This window comes from Ahaetulla prasina, chromosome 2 (genome assembly GCF_028640845.1).
Source record: "Ahaetulla prasina isolate Xishuangbanna chromosome 2, ASM2864084v1, whole genome shotgun sequence".
Taxonomy (NCBI): domain Eukaryota; kingdom Metazoa; phylum Chordata; class Lepidosauria; order Squamata; family Colubridae; genus Ahaetulla; species Ahaetulla prasina.
The window spans coordinates 290,566,383-290,579,722 of NC_080540.1; the positions used below are offsets into that span (position 1 = coordinate 290,566,383).

General features: G+C 43.5%; 1 protein-coding gene across 4 annotated transcripts in view; it reads right to left on the reverse strand.

Moving 5' to 3' along the window:
- Window positions 1-13,340, reverse strand: part of CTIF (cap binding complex dependent translation initiation factor) — a 198,640-nt gene that overhangs the window by 79,539 nt on the left and 105,761 nt on the right. For all 4 annotated transcript variants that reach the window (XM_058171012.1, XM_058171010.1, XM_058171009.1 and 1 more), the window contains exon 7: window positions 1,265-1,341. In XM_058171012.1, coding sequence (XP_058026995.1) covers window positions 1,265-1,341 — 77 coding nt within the window. The remainder of the gene's footprint in view (window positions 1-1,264; window positions 1,342-13,340) is intronic.

Sequence of the window (13,340 nt, forward strand, 5' to 3'; positions counted from 1 at the left end):
GACCCAACCGATAGCAACCCACCATTGGGAAGGACCCATCTAAGGACTTGTGGACACAACACTTAAGAAGAAGACTCGGCTCTTTTCCATGTGCTCCTTGCTCGAGGGCAGTAGGGCCACCCACTCATCCCTGCTTTGAGGGAATCGTGAGGCATCTGCCACAGCCATCTGACAACATGGCACCCTGAGGGTGCCTTCACCGTGATGCATGTATAGAGTAGAAAACAATTTCACCAAGTGGAGAATTTTACAGGCTCTGATTCACTGCCTATCCTGGTTCATCACTGGAAGCAACTTTTGCTTTGTATAATAGGACGAGTCCTGCAAAACTTCAAACTGGCATTGGAGTTTCCATCTCTGCTTCATTTCTTTGCGCCCGACCTCCCATGCATGTGCTTTGCTGCTGCCCATGCCTTCTGCGCATGCGCCCGGCTTAAAAAACATGCCTAAATAGGATGGCATAGAGCTGCTACCGGTTCAGGTGAACCGGTCTGAACCAGCTGAATACCACTTCTGTGTGTGTGTGTGTGTGTGTGTGTATACACACATATATGATGTATATAAAATATACATCAACATCAATACATGAACAGTGTGGCATCTGGGTATCATTCATTTTAATGCAAATAACAATAATGATATTAAGAATTTATTTATTTTATTTATTTATAATTTAATTTCTATACCGCCCTTCTCCCGAAGGACTCAGGGCGGTTTACAGCCATATTAAAATACAGAGAATAAATAACAAATTTAAAAAGAATTTAAAAACAAATATTTAGAAGGCCAATCAACTAAAACGGTCTTAGACCGACATATATCTGTTATATTAGTCAAGCTTTGACTAATATCTGTTATATTAGTCAAGCTTTTGTAATCTTTTGTAATCTTGTAATTTTGTAGTCTTAAGTGTGGATACACATTTTTGTATTAAAATATAATCATTATTTAATTGTTCAGTGTTTCTGTGTGCCACTGTAATGCCAATCGCAATAGTAGTTGAGCATATATAGTAATACCATCTTTCAACCTCTAAATCTTTCCATCTGGCTATTGCTTTTATTCTACGACATAAAAATGTGTATACTAATATTCCCCCCTATTTCTCATTTCTAACTCTATTCTGACTTTTATTCAGGCCACCATTATTAGATCTGCTTCATTTCTGATGTGGACAATAAGAGGAACCAGTTGTTGGGGAGCGGGTGGGAGGGGCAAGGGGGAATTATTGACAGAAATTCAGAATGCAAAGTTTTTCCCCTACCTCCGATCGTTCCTCCTCCTCCTGAACAGTTTTTTGGTGTGTGCAATCTCTGCTTCGTGTGGCAATGGGTGACAGCCCTGGCATTAAACAGGGGGAAAAAGGAAGATGGTTATAAGTTCAATAAGAAGAACCAGAAAATATTTACGATTGTGGTAAGGAGCAGAATATAACTGTCCCTGGCCTTCCAAACTTCTTGAAATGTTGGTTCAGACAAACCGAACATTTTAATTTTTCCTAAGAGTTGCTAGAAGAATGATAGTCAGCCTGGTCCCTACCGCCCACTAGTGGGCGTTCCAGCTTTCATGATGGGCGGTAGGGGTTTTGTCCGATACTGAAGCATTTTCCCTTTTTTTAATTTAATTGACTTTAAAAAAAAATTTCATAGCATTATTTAAAAACATTTTCATTAGGTTTTCATAAAATTCCCTGTGACAATTTAAATTTCTGAAAATATACTATTTGTATCGCCCGCGTTTAAGTTTAGTTCACGTTACATAAGTGAAACTAAATGGCGCTATAGTGCGACCGCAAACAAAAGAGCCTCATCCCAGAATAGCTCGCGCATCTCCCCCCACACCACCCAGCTGTAACAGACAAGAAGAGCTGGTAGCCGGCGCCACCTCCCCAAACCCAATCCACGATGCGTGAGAGGCATGCGCAGACGACGATACATGGCGCATTACTGTGGAACTGGTGGGTGGTTAGAAAATTTTACTACTAACAGAGATACAAAAGTGGGCGGTAGGTATAAAAAGGTTGACTACCCCTGTGCTAGAACGAAGTAAGCTTGATGATGATTAAGGGTAGAATCGCATGATATTAGTACAATCAAGCTTCACCATTGCAACGCAGTGTGAAAAAAAGCTATTGCTTCAAAGCTTTAAAACCATCACATATCATGCATCCATGACCTGTCGTAAAGTATTCTGGGAATTGAAGTCCATAGAAACCCAGATTGTGGATGCTTGGACTAGATTTTTCTAATTCTGGTATTCATCCAAAATTACTGTAGTAGGAAAACGCTTTCCATCTGTGAACAGTATCATCAGGGGTCAACTTTCCCAGGTAAACCAAATGAGCTACTGTAATTCTACTTTATTGCAAGGCTATTTAACAGAATTTTGCAAATCTGAAAGTAAAGATCATTTTTTATAGCCCGATAAATGCAGAAGCATCTGGACAGTCACTTTGAGAACAAAATGTAAGACCGCAACTGGGTTTTGTTTTTTTTCTTCCCAGCTGCCTTTTTATCGGCATAATACAGTTCTGACTTGCCTTAGAGGCAATTACATTGTTACTTCAGATGTTTTAAGATGGTTTATTTTTTTTTTTTTTTTTTTTTTTTTTTTTATCCAAAAAGTTTTTATTGGTCAAAAAAGGTTTATACAAATACATATCAGGTATGGTAAATTTTCATTTTTCTTATACAAGATAAGAATTTTACTCAAAATTTTAAACACATACAACAGCCATATGGCAAGCAGGTGATACGAAGTAGCTAAGTTTATCAATCTTACATACGCAATAAAGAAGGGTCAAGAATAATCAGAATATCATACAAAGGAGAATAAGGAAAACCAACACAATACCAAATATCATTGTCACTTCCTAGTTTTGGATCTCAGAACTCTGGGTTCAGCCTGACCCAACTCCAGGGCCGCAACAGCGGCAACCGCCTCCTCCCATGGTCTATAACCTCCCTTCTTCAACTCCTGGGTCATCTAATTCCAGGAGGGCTTTGTGTTCCTCCACGAGGCCGCAGCCTCCGCAATTGTACTAATTTTTTCGTAATGCCCTCCCGGAAAATCATCAATCCTCTGGCATCAGCCATCTGAAGCCTACTCCTTCTGGTACAATTTGCTTGACAAAAGTAATATTTCTTTCTCATTTCACGCACCTGTCTGGGAATCTGCCTCAGAATGGCTATCTCCCTGCCCCTATAAGTCAGTGCCCCACTCCTATGTTTTCTAAGAATTTCATCTCGCCTCTTCTCACAAATTTGACATGAACCTCTCTAGGAACTGCATGCGTGCGTGCATATTTTGAATTAACTCTATAAGCTCGATCCACATCCCAATTCATAAAGTCAACACCTCTCCAAGAAATTCTCCCAACAGTTTAGTCACAACATCTCTCAAGTCTTCTTGGTCCACTTCTTCCAGATTTTGAAACCTAAGGAAATAAGACATTTTATCCATCTGTAGTCCAAGCACAGCATTGCCTGTCATCTCCTCTCTTTTCTGCACTGCCCGCATCTCTCCTCAGACCTTCCACTTTCTGCTTGTTTTCTGCTGAGACTTGTTGAGTGTCCTTTAAATCCTTTTGGATAGTCACAATTTCTGCTCTTATTTCATCCAGTTTCTTGTCCATATTAGATAACTTTTCCAAAATTCTCCATTTCTCCAGCAGTTGGTCTCTGACCTTTGCCATTTAAAAATTTTTAAAATCCTCAGGCAAGCACAGTATCCTTGTAATTTCCTCCGGATCCACCAGGGGGCACTCACAGGTGCAACGAGTCCAGAGTACAGTTAGTCAACCAGGAAGCCGAAGGGAAGTGATGTCATCAAGATTCTCATAGTGAAGGCGGAAGCTGGGCGCCACCATTGTTCCCCAGAGGAGGGGCCTCAAACCCTCCCTCCTAAATTTCTCCATCACCTCTTTCTCCAGAGCTCCACAAAACCGGTAATCTTGTTATTTTAAGTTCTCCTCTCTCCAAAGTGATTCGTGCTCCTTCCAGTCGCAGGGGAGAGAAACCCCCCCGCACTCCGGAGCACTCCACTCACATTTGCCGATATCTCCTTCCCTTCTCCCTTCCTCAATTCTTCTCCGTGCCCTGTTCACCACCAGGCTGCTGCAATTATAAATCCAAAGCCCCGGTGTCACCGGGCACAGCGGCCCAGGCGACGACCAAAATAATGGCCGCGGCCTGAGGCCTCCGAACCCCTCCGAGCCTAGGACGCGCCAGCATCGGTCCCCCCAGTCCTGTATGTCGGCTGGGAGACCCCTGGCGAGCCGTCCGTGCGGCAGGTGTCCTTTTCGGAACACCTGGCCCCTGAGGGCCTCGGAGGCGGCCGGATTCGGACACTGGAGGCAGGAGAGGCACCTCCAGATGTCCGTTGCCGCCGGATACCGGAAGTCGTCTCGTTTTAAGATGGTTTAATCCCGTAACAGACTGAGCACAATTGAACCCCTATCAAATTCCACTAACTTATGTACTTAATATACGTCTATGCTGCATTCCAGGGTAAAACATCTTAGCGAGAGGCTCATAATTGGAATAAAAGAGAAAGTTCAGGCAAGGAAAGAACTTATGATAAATCAAAGCGTTCAATATAAAACAAATGTGAAATCTGGACATTTAAAAGGCGAGAGTGGAAGGAAAAACATTCATGAGCATCGTTCATACAACTTAATCTTAAAAGCCTCTCAAATAGCATTTCAAAAAGAGAGGCCATTCCTGCAATAGAAGTTTGCTTGCAATTAATACAAATGAGAGTTTATAAGATTCCAAGATGCCTACAAGTCAGCAGCCCCTTAGAACAGCTTTCTATATTGGCTCATTCATAAGGAGATTGGACAACTGGTATAGCGCAGTGGTGAAATCCATTTTTTTTTTACTACCGGTCCTGTGGGCGTGGCTTAGTGGGTGTGGTGTTGCTTGGTGGGCATGGCAGAGAAAGGATACTGCAAAATCTCCATTCCCACCCCACTCCAGGCAAAGGATACTGCAAAATCCCCATTCCCACCCCACTCTGGGGCCAGCCAGAGGTGGTATTTGCCGGTTCTCCGAACTGCTCAAAATTTCCGCTACAGGTTCTCCAGAACCTGTCAGAACCTGCTGGATTTCACCCCTGGTATAGGGTCTCCTGCTTGAGCAAGGGGGTTGGACTAGAAGACCTCCAAGGTTCCTTCCAACTCTGTTATTCTGTTAAATGAAGATACCAACTCCAGAGCCCAAACTGAAATGGTTTGAACACCAGAGTGGTTGCTTCTTGACCAGTTGGATGTCAACCTCTCCGGTCCTCATCCTACTTTTCCAGAACTTGCCTTGCCTCCTAACATTTCTTACATTCCGCGTTTCCATATCAATTTTCTCCCCATCTAATAAGAAAACTACATTAAATCATCATACCTCCTCTCCTTTTAGAATGGGTTATCTCATCAGATCCATTAAACCACTGAATATGGATTTAGCTTACAACCCAATTCAACCCTTGAAGTCAGAAAAAGAGGAAGTTCAGCTCCACCTTCCAAGCCAGTATGGCCAATGATCAGGAACGATAATTGGAGGAATTCCTTATGAATTCTCTACTCCTATGGCAGACATTCCACAATGTTGGAATTATCTTTGTCTGCCTGGCACTATTTGAACCCAGAGAAAAGGTCTGATGGTATGTTTACCTTGGTTTACATAGCCGATTTGTCTGGTGCACTCAGACAAAATGGCCATCAATAGGCACGTAGAGATAAACAACATCTACATACCGTTTTAAAGAGACAATCAAAAAGTCCAAAAGGAAACAAAAAGACCAAAATACCTCTTCACCATCAGTCAATGCTCGAATGAGCAGAAATTAAAATCAAGATAACACTAGGGCAACAATCGAGAAGCAAATAATACCTGTCAAGACATTTATATTGATATTGATGGTTTCCTGATTGCTTATTTGTACCCTATGACTGTCATTAAGTGTTGTAAGTGTTGTACCTTGATGAAGGCATCTTTTCTTTTATGTACACTGAAAGCATGTGCACCAAGACAAATTCCTTGTGTGTCCAATCACACTACGCCAATAAAATTCTATTCTATTCTACACTACTAACTTAGACAAATAAAGAACAGCCTAATCAAGAAAGACCACTCCCACCAACACTGGCAGGGCAAGCCACAAGTATATAAAATGAGGTGAAAACCCCACTCCTTTATTAGCACTGATGATGGTTACCTAGCTTGGTAATGAAATATCTGCAAGAAGATTTAGCCGTTCATCACTATTATTTTTTTTTATTGAAAAAGTTTTAAAAAAACAAAAACATTTTCCCCCCTTTTTTCCCCCCTCCCTCCCAGAAAACCCCCTTCCCCCCTCCCCCCGGCTTCCCGGGTCAATCACAAGGTATTGTTATACATAAACCAAACATAGAATAAAATTTTCCCTTCCAATCCAATTAACCTCATCCAAAGCTTTTCATCTCCCAACCCCCTCCCCATTACATAAAATAACTTCCTAATTATTCAAAGGCAATCTGATATTTCTTAATCTGATATCTGTTTTGTAGATAATCAATCCATTTTTTCCATTCAATTAAATATCTTTCCTGCGTATTGTCTTTTAAAAAAGCTGAGATTTTAGCCATCTCAGCCAAATTAATGACTTTCAGTATCCATTCTTCTATTGTAGGTACCTCTTCTTTCTTCCAGTAGCCGTTCATCACTATTGTTTAAAGCAAGGGTCCCCAATCCTCGATCTGAGGGCCTGTACTGGTTCGCAGTCTGTGGGAACTAGGTTGCATAAGCAGTGGGTGAGTGAGCGCAGCGTCATCTGGACATGTGCAGGATCTAAGTTGTATATGTGAAACCATCCCTCCCCGCTGGTCCATGGAAGACAACTTTTCTTCCAAAGTCGGTCCCTGGAGTCAGAGGTTGGGGACAGCTGGCTTAAAGAGCACCCCATTTCTTGAAAGAAGAGGATCCCTAATAATTGCAGAGTGTTTTCCTAGAACAACAGAACTGTCAGTTTGCAACTATTTTATTCATGCTAGCCAGTGCCTGGCATCTAAAGAGGCGTTCATTCTGCAACTATCTTGAACAATTCGTTTCCCTGTTTATCTTGTAATTTTCTTACAGGCTACACCTTTTATCTATATAAATCCTTTTCTGAGTAAGAAAACCGAATGTGGATGTTTTAAATTCGGGGCTTCTGAAGATTACTTATTTTGACGTTCTTTTATCATTTCATTGTATTTTGTTTTGGATATTCTGTCCTTCTCTCCTTTCATGCTACCTCCCTTCTTGTGCGTTAAGAACAGTTACCGCTATATGTTTTAGAAAAACGCACGTAGCAATGTGAATTTATTTTAAAATATTTCAGAACAGACGATACAGGCCAGTGTTTTGTTTTTCTCTGTGCCAAGGACCTTTGAATTGCAATAAAGGAGAATATTTGTAGCTCAGGGTTGAAATGAAGGGTCCTTGGTACTCTCTGAGCTTGCTTGTTTTCTTGCAGGCATTTCATTACCCAAACTTGGTAACATCATCAGTGCCTTTAAAGTCTTCCTTTAAATAAAGTGAACAAAACCAAAAAATAAAGATAAGTGGGAAACTCGGAGGGAGGAAGAAAGATTTTTTTAGGTGTTTGTGGTATTACCTGTACATATTACCTGCCTCTAATTTTAAGGTCTGGGATTCAGAACTGCCAAGTGACTTTCAAATGTATCTCCTTTTTTTTTCCAAGTGAGAAAAAGAAATATGACAGGTGCAAAGTAACACTTCCAAGGATAATCTCTGCCCAGCTCTCTTTCACCTACCTGAAGGTGCCCACAAGGTGTGTGGGGCAGTGTTGGGATTCAATTTTTTTTACTACCGGTTCTGTGGGTGTGGCTTGGTGGGCGTGGCGTGGCAGGCATGGGAGGGGAAGGATACTGCAAAATCCCCATTTCCTCTCAATCAGCTGGGACTCGGGAGGCAGAGAATAGATGGGGACGGGGCCAGTCAGAAGTGGTATTTACCAGTTCTCCGGACTACTCAAAATTTCTGCTACCAGTTCTCCAGAACTGGTCAGAACCACCTGAATGCCACCTCTGGTGTGTGGTCCGAAAAAGATGTGATGCCCATTAAAAATCAGCACAGCCTCAATCACTTCGCAGCCAGCATCTAGACCCATGTTTTTTTCAAACTTGCCCACTTCAACATGGCCTGGACTTCAACTCCCACAACTCCCCAGCTGGGGACTCCACGCTATTTAAACTTGCCAACTTTGGAAAACACTGCACTTTTTCAACTGCATCCTGTGGATGCCCCTGCGTGACCTGCCTCAACGGAAACCCCGACAGGACACGGATTCAGTGTTCGCTCAGATGCAAGGAAATGGTTTTTTCCGCAGGCCACTTTGATAAAAGGATCCGACCACTGTGTGAGTGTGTGAGTACGTTGTGTGTGTGTGTGTGTGTGTGTTAATGTGTGGGCTGCCTGCGTGGGAGAAGATCTATCCGGCACCTGAGTACCAAGGTTTCCCTGGAAACAAGGCTGTGAGGAACACGGTTAAGTGGGTCACAGCAGTCCGAGATAAAGCTATTTTTACTCCTGCTTTTGCAATTGAAGGCAGCTGTAGCAGGATTTGGAGATCTTTATTATGTTTCGTATCCACAGCTTGCTCAAGCAATCATCTCAGGGATCTTGGGAGTGGGTGGGTGCGCAACAAGGCAGCTGGTAGCATTCTCAAGATGGTCATCTGACTCGTTCTTTGCCAGCCCTGCAAGGTAGTGAAGCTCAGGAAACGGACTCTGCTAGAAACAAAATACTAGCACTCTATTGCTATAGGCCAGTGGTTCTCAACCTTTATAGTGCTGCAACCCCTTTAATACAATTCCCCACGATGTGGCGACCCCCAACCATAAAATTATTTTTGTTTTGAATTTATCGCGCCCTGAAGCCGTATTGGCTAGCGATCTGAACTGCTTGCGATTGCCTTGAGGACGGGGGCATTAAAGCGGAGACTCCTCCCCTATTAAGTTTATCACGCCTGAAGCCAGATTAGGCTAGCGATTGGGAGTGATTGCAGCTGGCTTGAGAGGGAGACATCAGAGCAAAGATTTCTCTCTTTTTTAATTCATCGCGCCTGAAGCCAAATTCGGCTAGCGATTTGAAGAGCCTGCAGCTGGCTTGTGGAGTCAACCATTGGAGCGCGATTCTTCGACTCGCAAGTATACTTCCCATATTTCCAATGGTCTTAGGCGACCCCTGGCAAATCGTCATTTGACCCCCAACGGGGTCGCGACCCACAGGTTGAGAACCGCTGCTATAGGCCAGGGGTCTCCAAACTTGGCAACTTTAAGACTTGTGGACTTCAACGCCCAGAATTCCCCAGCCCAGCACCTTCCTTGTCTACCGGCTGTCCTTAGATGGTCTTCAGAAAATTTAGAACTTTTCTTTGCATACGAAAACTATTTGTTCTGTTTTGTTTATTGGGACTACACCTTTGGGTCACTGAATCCCAGGGACTCGTGTCTCCTTTTCTTTTTTTCCTTTTCTCCAAGTGAGAAAAAGAAATATGACAAGTGCAAAGTAACACTTCCAAAGATAATCTCTGGGTTTGCCCAGCAATGTATTTTAATTGATGCATGCTGGGCTGGGGAATTCTGGGAATTGAAGTCCGCCTGTCTTAAAGTTACCAAGGTTGAGAAGTTTTGTTCTGTGGGGTATTATTGCCCGATCTCTGCCATGTATTACCAACTCGGATTTTCTTTACCATTGCAGCCAGGAGCATTTCCAGCACTCTCTGGGACAGGGGTCTCCAAACTTGGCAACTTTAAGACTTGTGGACTTCAACGCCCAGAATTCCCCAGCCCAGCACCTTCCTTGTCTACCGGCTGTCCTTAGATGGTCTTCAGAAAATTTAGAACTTTTCTTTGCATACGAAAACTATTTGTTCTGTTTTGTTTATTGGGACTACACCTTTGGGTCACTGAATCCCAGGGACTCGTGTCTCCTTTTCTTTTTTTCCTTTTCTCCAAGTGAGAAAAAGAAATATGACAAGTGCAAAGTAACACTTCCAAAGATAATCTCTGGGTTTGCCCAGCAATGTATTTTAATTGATGCATGCTGGGCTGGGGAATTCTGGGAATTGAAGTCCGCCTGTCTTAAAGTTACCAAGGTTGAGAAGTTTTGTTCTGTGGGGTATTATTGCCCGATCTCTGCCATGTATTACCAACTCGGATTTTCTTTACCATTGCAGCCAGGAGCATTTCCAGCACTCTCTGGGACAGGGGTCTCCAAACTTGGCAACTTTAAGCTTGGAGGATTTCAACTCTCAGAATTCCCCAGCCAGCTGGCTGGGGAATTCTGGGAGTTGAAGTCCTCCAGGCTTAAAGTTGCCAAGTTTGGAGACCCCTGCTCTGGGGTAGTAGTTCAGTGAACATGAGACCGAACTCCAGCATACAAAGCAAGGAGAACTTGTGCTTCCCTTTATCCGAGACCCAGGCGCCAGGTAGACCTGGACATGTTAATGCAACGCCTGTCTCTAAAACTGCGGAGGCTGCACAGCCGACTTTTAGGAAGAGCACAAAAATAACTCACAAAAGAAAATCCTCTTTTGTTGGGAGAATCAAACCGGTCAATGCGAAAAAATCAGTTACAATCTGATCTAGGAAATTCAAAGCGCTTTTCCCATGTTACGGCTGCATATGGAACAATGCTTTTTACCCATGGATGTGACTGTGATTGTTTTAGCTGATGTTATTTTAGTTCTGTTTGGGTTTATTGCTTATTTGTATGCATTTCCCGTGATGGAGGTCACGTTTAAAAACAGACGTTTAGCATCGGTGAGCCTAAACCGGGCTGCAAAAGAGATAAAAGGGGTGGGGTGAAGGAAACCGGTCAGAAAAATGAGTGGGTAGATTAAAAAAATAACAAAACAAAAACCCAGCCATTGAGCTATTGAGGCTAAAGATTACGGAAGGCGGCAAAGACAGAAGGCGCTTGGAGTCATTTTGGGGGGAACAACAGTCGCGAAAAACATCCGCCTAATTGTCAATATTTAGTGCGACGTGCTTGAATAATAAATCAAAAATGCAAAACCCTGATAACAGCTTTAAAGTTGGCACGGGTAGACCCTGACGTATGATCAAAATCGGGACAAGAATTTCCATTACAGGAGACGACTTCCGGTATCCGGCGGCAACGGACATCTGGAGGTGCCTCTCCTGCCTCCAGTGTCCGAATCCGGCCGCCTCCGAGGCCCTTAGGGGCCAGGTGTTCCGAAAAGGACACCTGCCGCACGGACGGCTCGCCAGGGGTCTCCCAGCCGACATACAGGACTGGGGGGACCGATGCTGGCGCGTCCTAGGCTCGGAGGGGTTCGGAGGCCTCAGGCCGCGGCCATTATTTTGGTCGCCTGGGCCGCTGTGCCCGTGACACCGGGCTTTGGATTTATAATTGCAGCAGCCTGGTGGCGAACAGGGAACGGAGAAGAATTGAGGAAGGAGAAGGAAGGAGATATCGGCAAATGTGAGTGGAGTGCTCCGAGTGCGGGGGTTTCTCCCTGCGACTGGAAGGAGCACGAATCACTTTGGAGAGAGGAGAACTTAAAATAACAAGATTACCGGTTTTGTGGAGCTCTGGAGAGAAGAGGTGATGGAGAAATTTAGGAGGGAGGGTTTGAGGCCCCTCCTCTGGGGAACAATGGTGGCGCCCAGCTTCCGCCTTCACTATGAGAATCTTGATGACATCACTTCCCTTGACTTCCTGGTTGATTAACTGTACTCTGGACTCGTTGCTCCTGTGAGTGCCCCCTGGTGGATCCGGAGGAAATTACAAGGATACTGTGCTTGCCTGAGGATTTTAAAAAATTTTTTTAAATGGCAAAAGGTCAGAGACCAACTGCTGGAGAAATGGAGAGAATTTTGGAAAAGTTATCTAATATGGACAAGAAACTGATGAAATAAGAGCAGAAATTGTGACTATCCAAAAGGATTTTAAAGGACACTCAACAAGTCTCAGCAGAAAACAAGCAGAAAGTGGAAGGTCTGGAGGGAGAGATGCGGGCAGTGCAGAAAAGAGAGGAGACGACAGGCAATGCTGTGCTTGGACTACAGATGGATAAAATGTCTTATTTCCTTAGGTTTCAAAATCTGGAAGAAGTGGACCAAGAAGACTTGAGAGATGTTGTGACTAAACTGTTGGGAGAATTTCTTGGGAGAGGTGTTGACTTTATGAATTGGGATGTGGATCGAGCTTATAGAGTTAATTCAAAATATGCACGCACGCATGCAGTTCCTAGAGAGGTTCATGTCAAATTTGTGAGAAGAGGCGAGATGAAATTCTTAGAAAACATAGGAGTGGGGCACTGACTTATAGGGGCAGGAGATAGCCATTCTGAGGCAGATTCCCAGACAGGTACGTGAAATGAGAAAGAAATATTACTTTTGTCAAGCAAATTGTACCAGAAGGAGTAGGCTTCAGATGGCTGATGCCAGAGGATTGATGATTTTCCGGGAGGGCATTACGAAAAAATTAGTACAATTGCGGAGGCTGCGGCCTCGTGGAGGAACACAAAGCCCTCCTGGAATTAGATGACCCAGGAGTTGAAGAAGGGAGGTTATAGACCATGGGGAGGAGGCGGCTGCCGCTGTTGCGGCCCTGGAGTTGGGTCAGGCTGAACCCAGAGTTCTGAGATCCAAAACTAGGAAGTGACAATGATATTTGGTATTGTGTTGGTTTTCCTTATTCTCCTTTGTATGATATTCTGATTATTCTTGACCCTTCTTTATTGCGTATGTAAGATTGATAAACTTAGCTACTTCGTATCACCTGCTTGCCATATGGCTGTTGTATGTGTTTAAAATTTTGAGTAAAATTCTTATCTTGTATAAGAAAAATGAAAATTTACCATACCTGATATGTATTTGTATAAACCTTTTTTGACCAATAAAAACTTTTTGGATAAAAAAAAAAAAAAAAAAAAAAAAGAATTTCCATTACAGACAGCCCTCAACCTACAACAGTTCATTTAGTGACCGTTCAAAGATACAACAGCACTGGAAAAAAAGCTTCTTAAGAACACTTTTCACACGTCAACAACCACTGCAGCATCCCCACGATCACACGATCAAAATTCGGACGCTTGGCAACTGACTCATATTTACGACGGGGTAACTATGTGTCCCGGGGTCTTGCGGTCCCCTTTTGTGACCTTCTGTCAAGCAAAGTCAATGGGGAAGCGAGATTCGCTTAACAACCCTGTTTACTAACTTAACATCTGCAGTGCTTCACTTAACAACTGTGGCAAGAAAGGGGGTTAAAATGCGGCAAAGCCAGTGGTGAAATGCTCCCGGTTCGGACCGAATTGCCTGATCCGGTAGT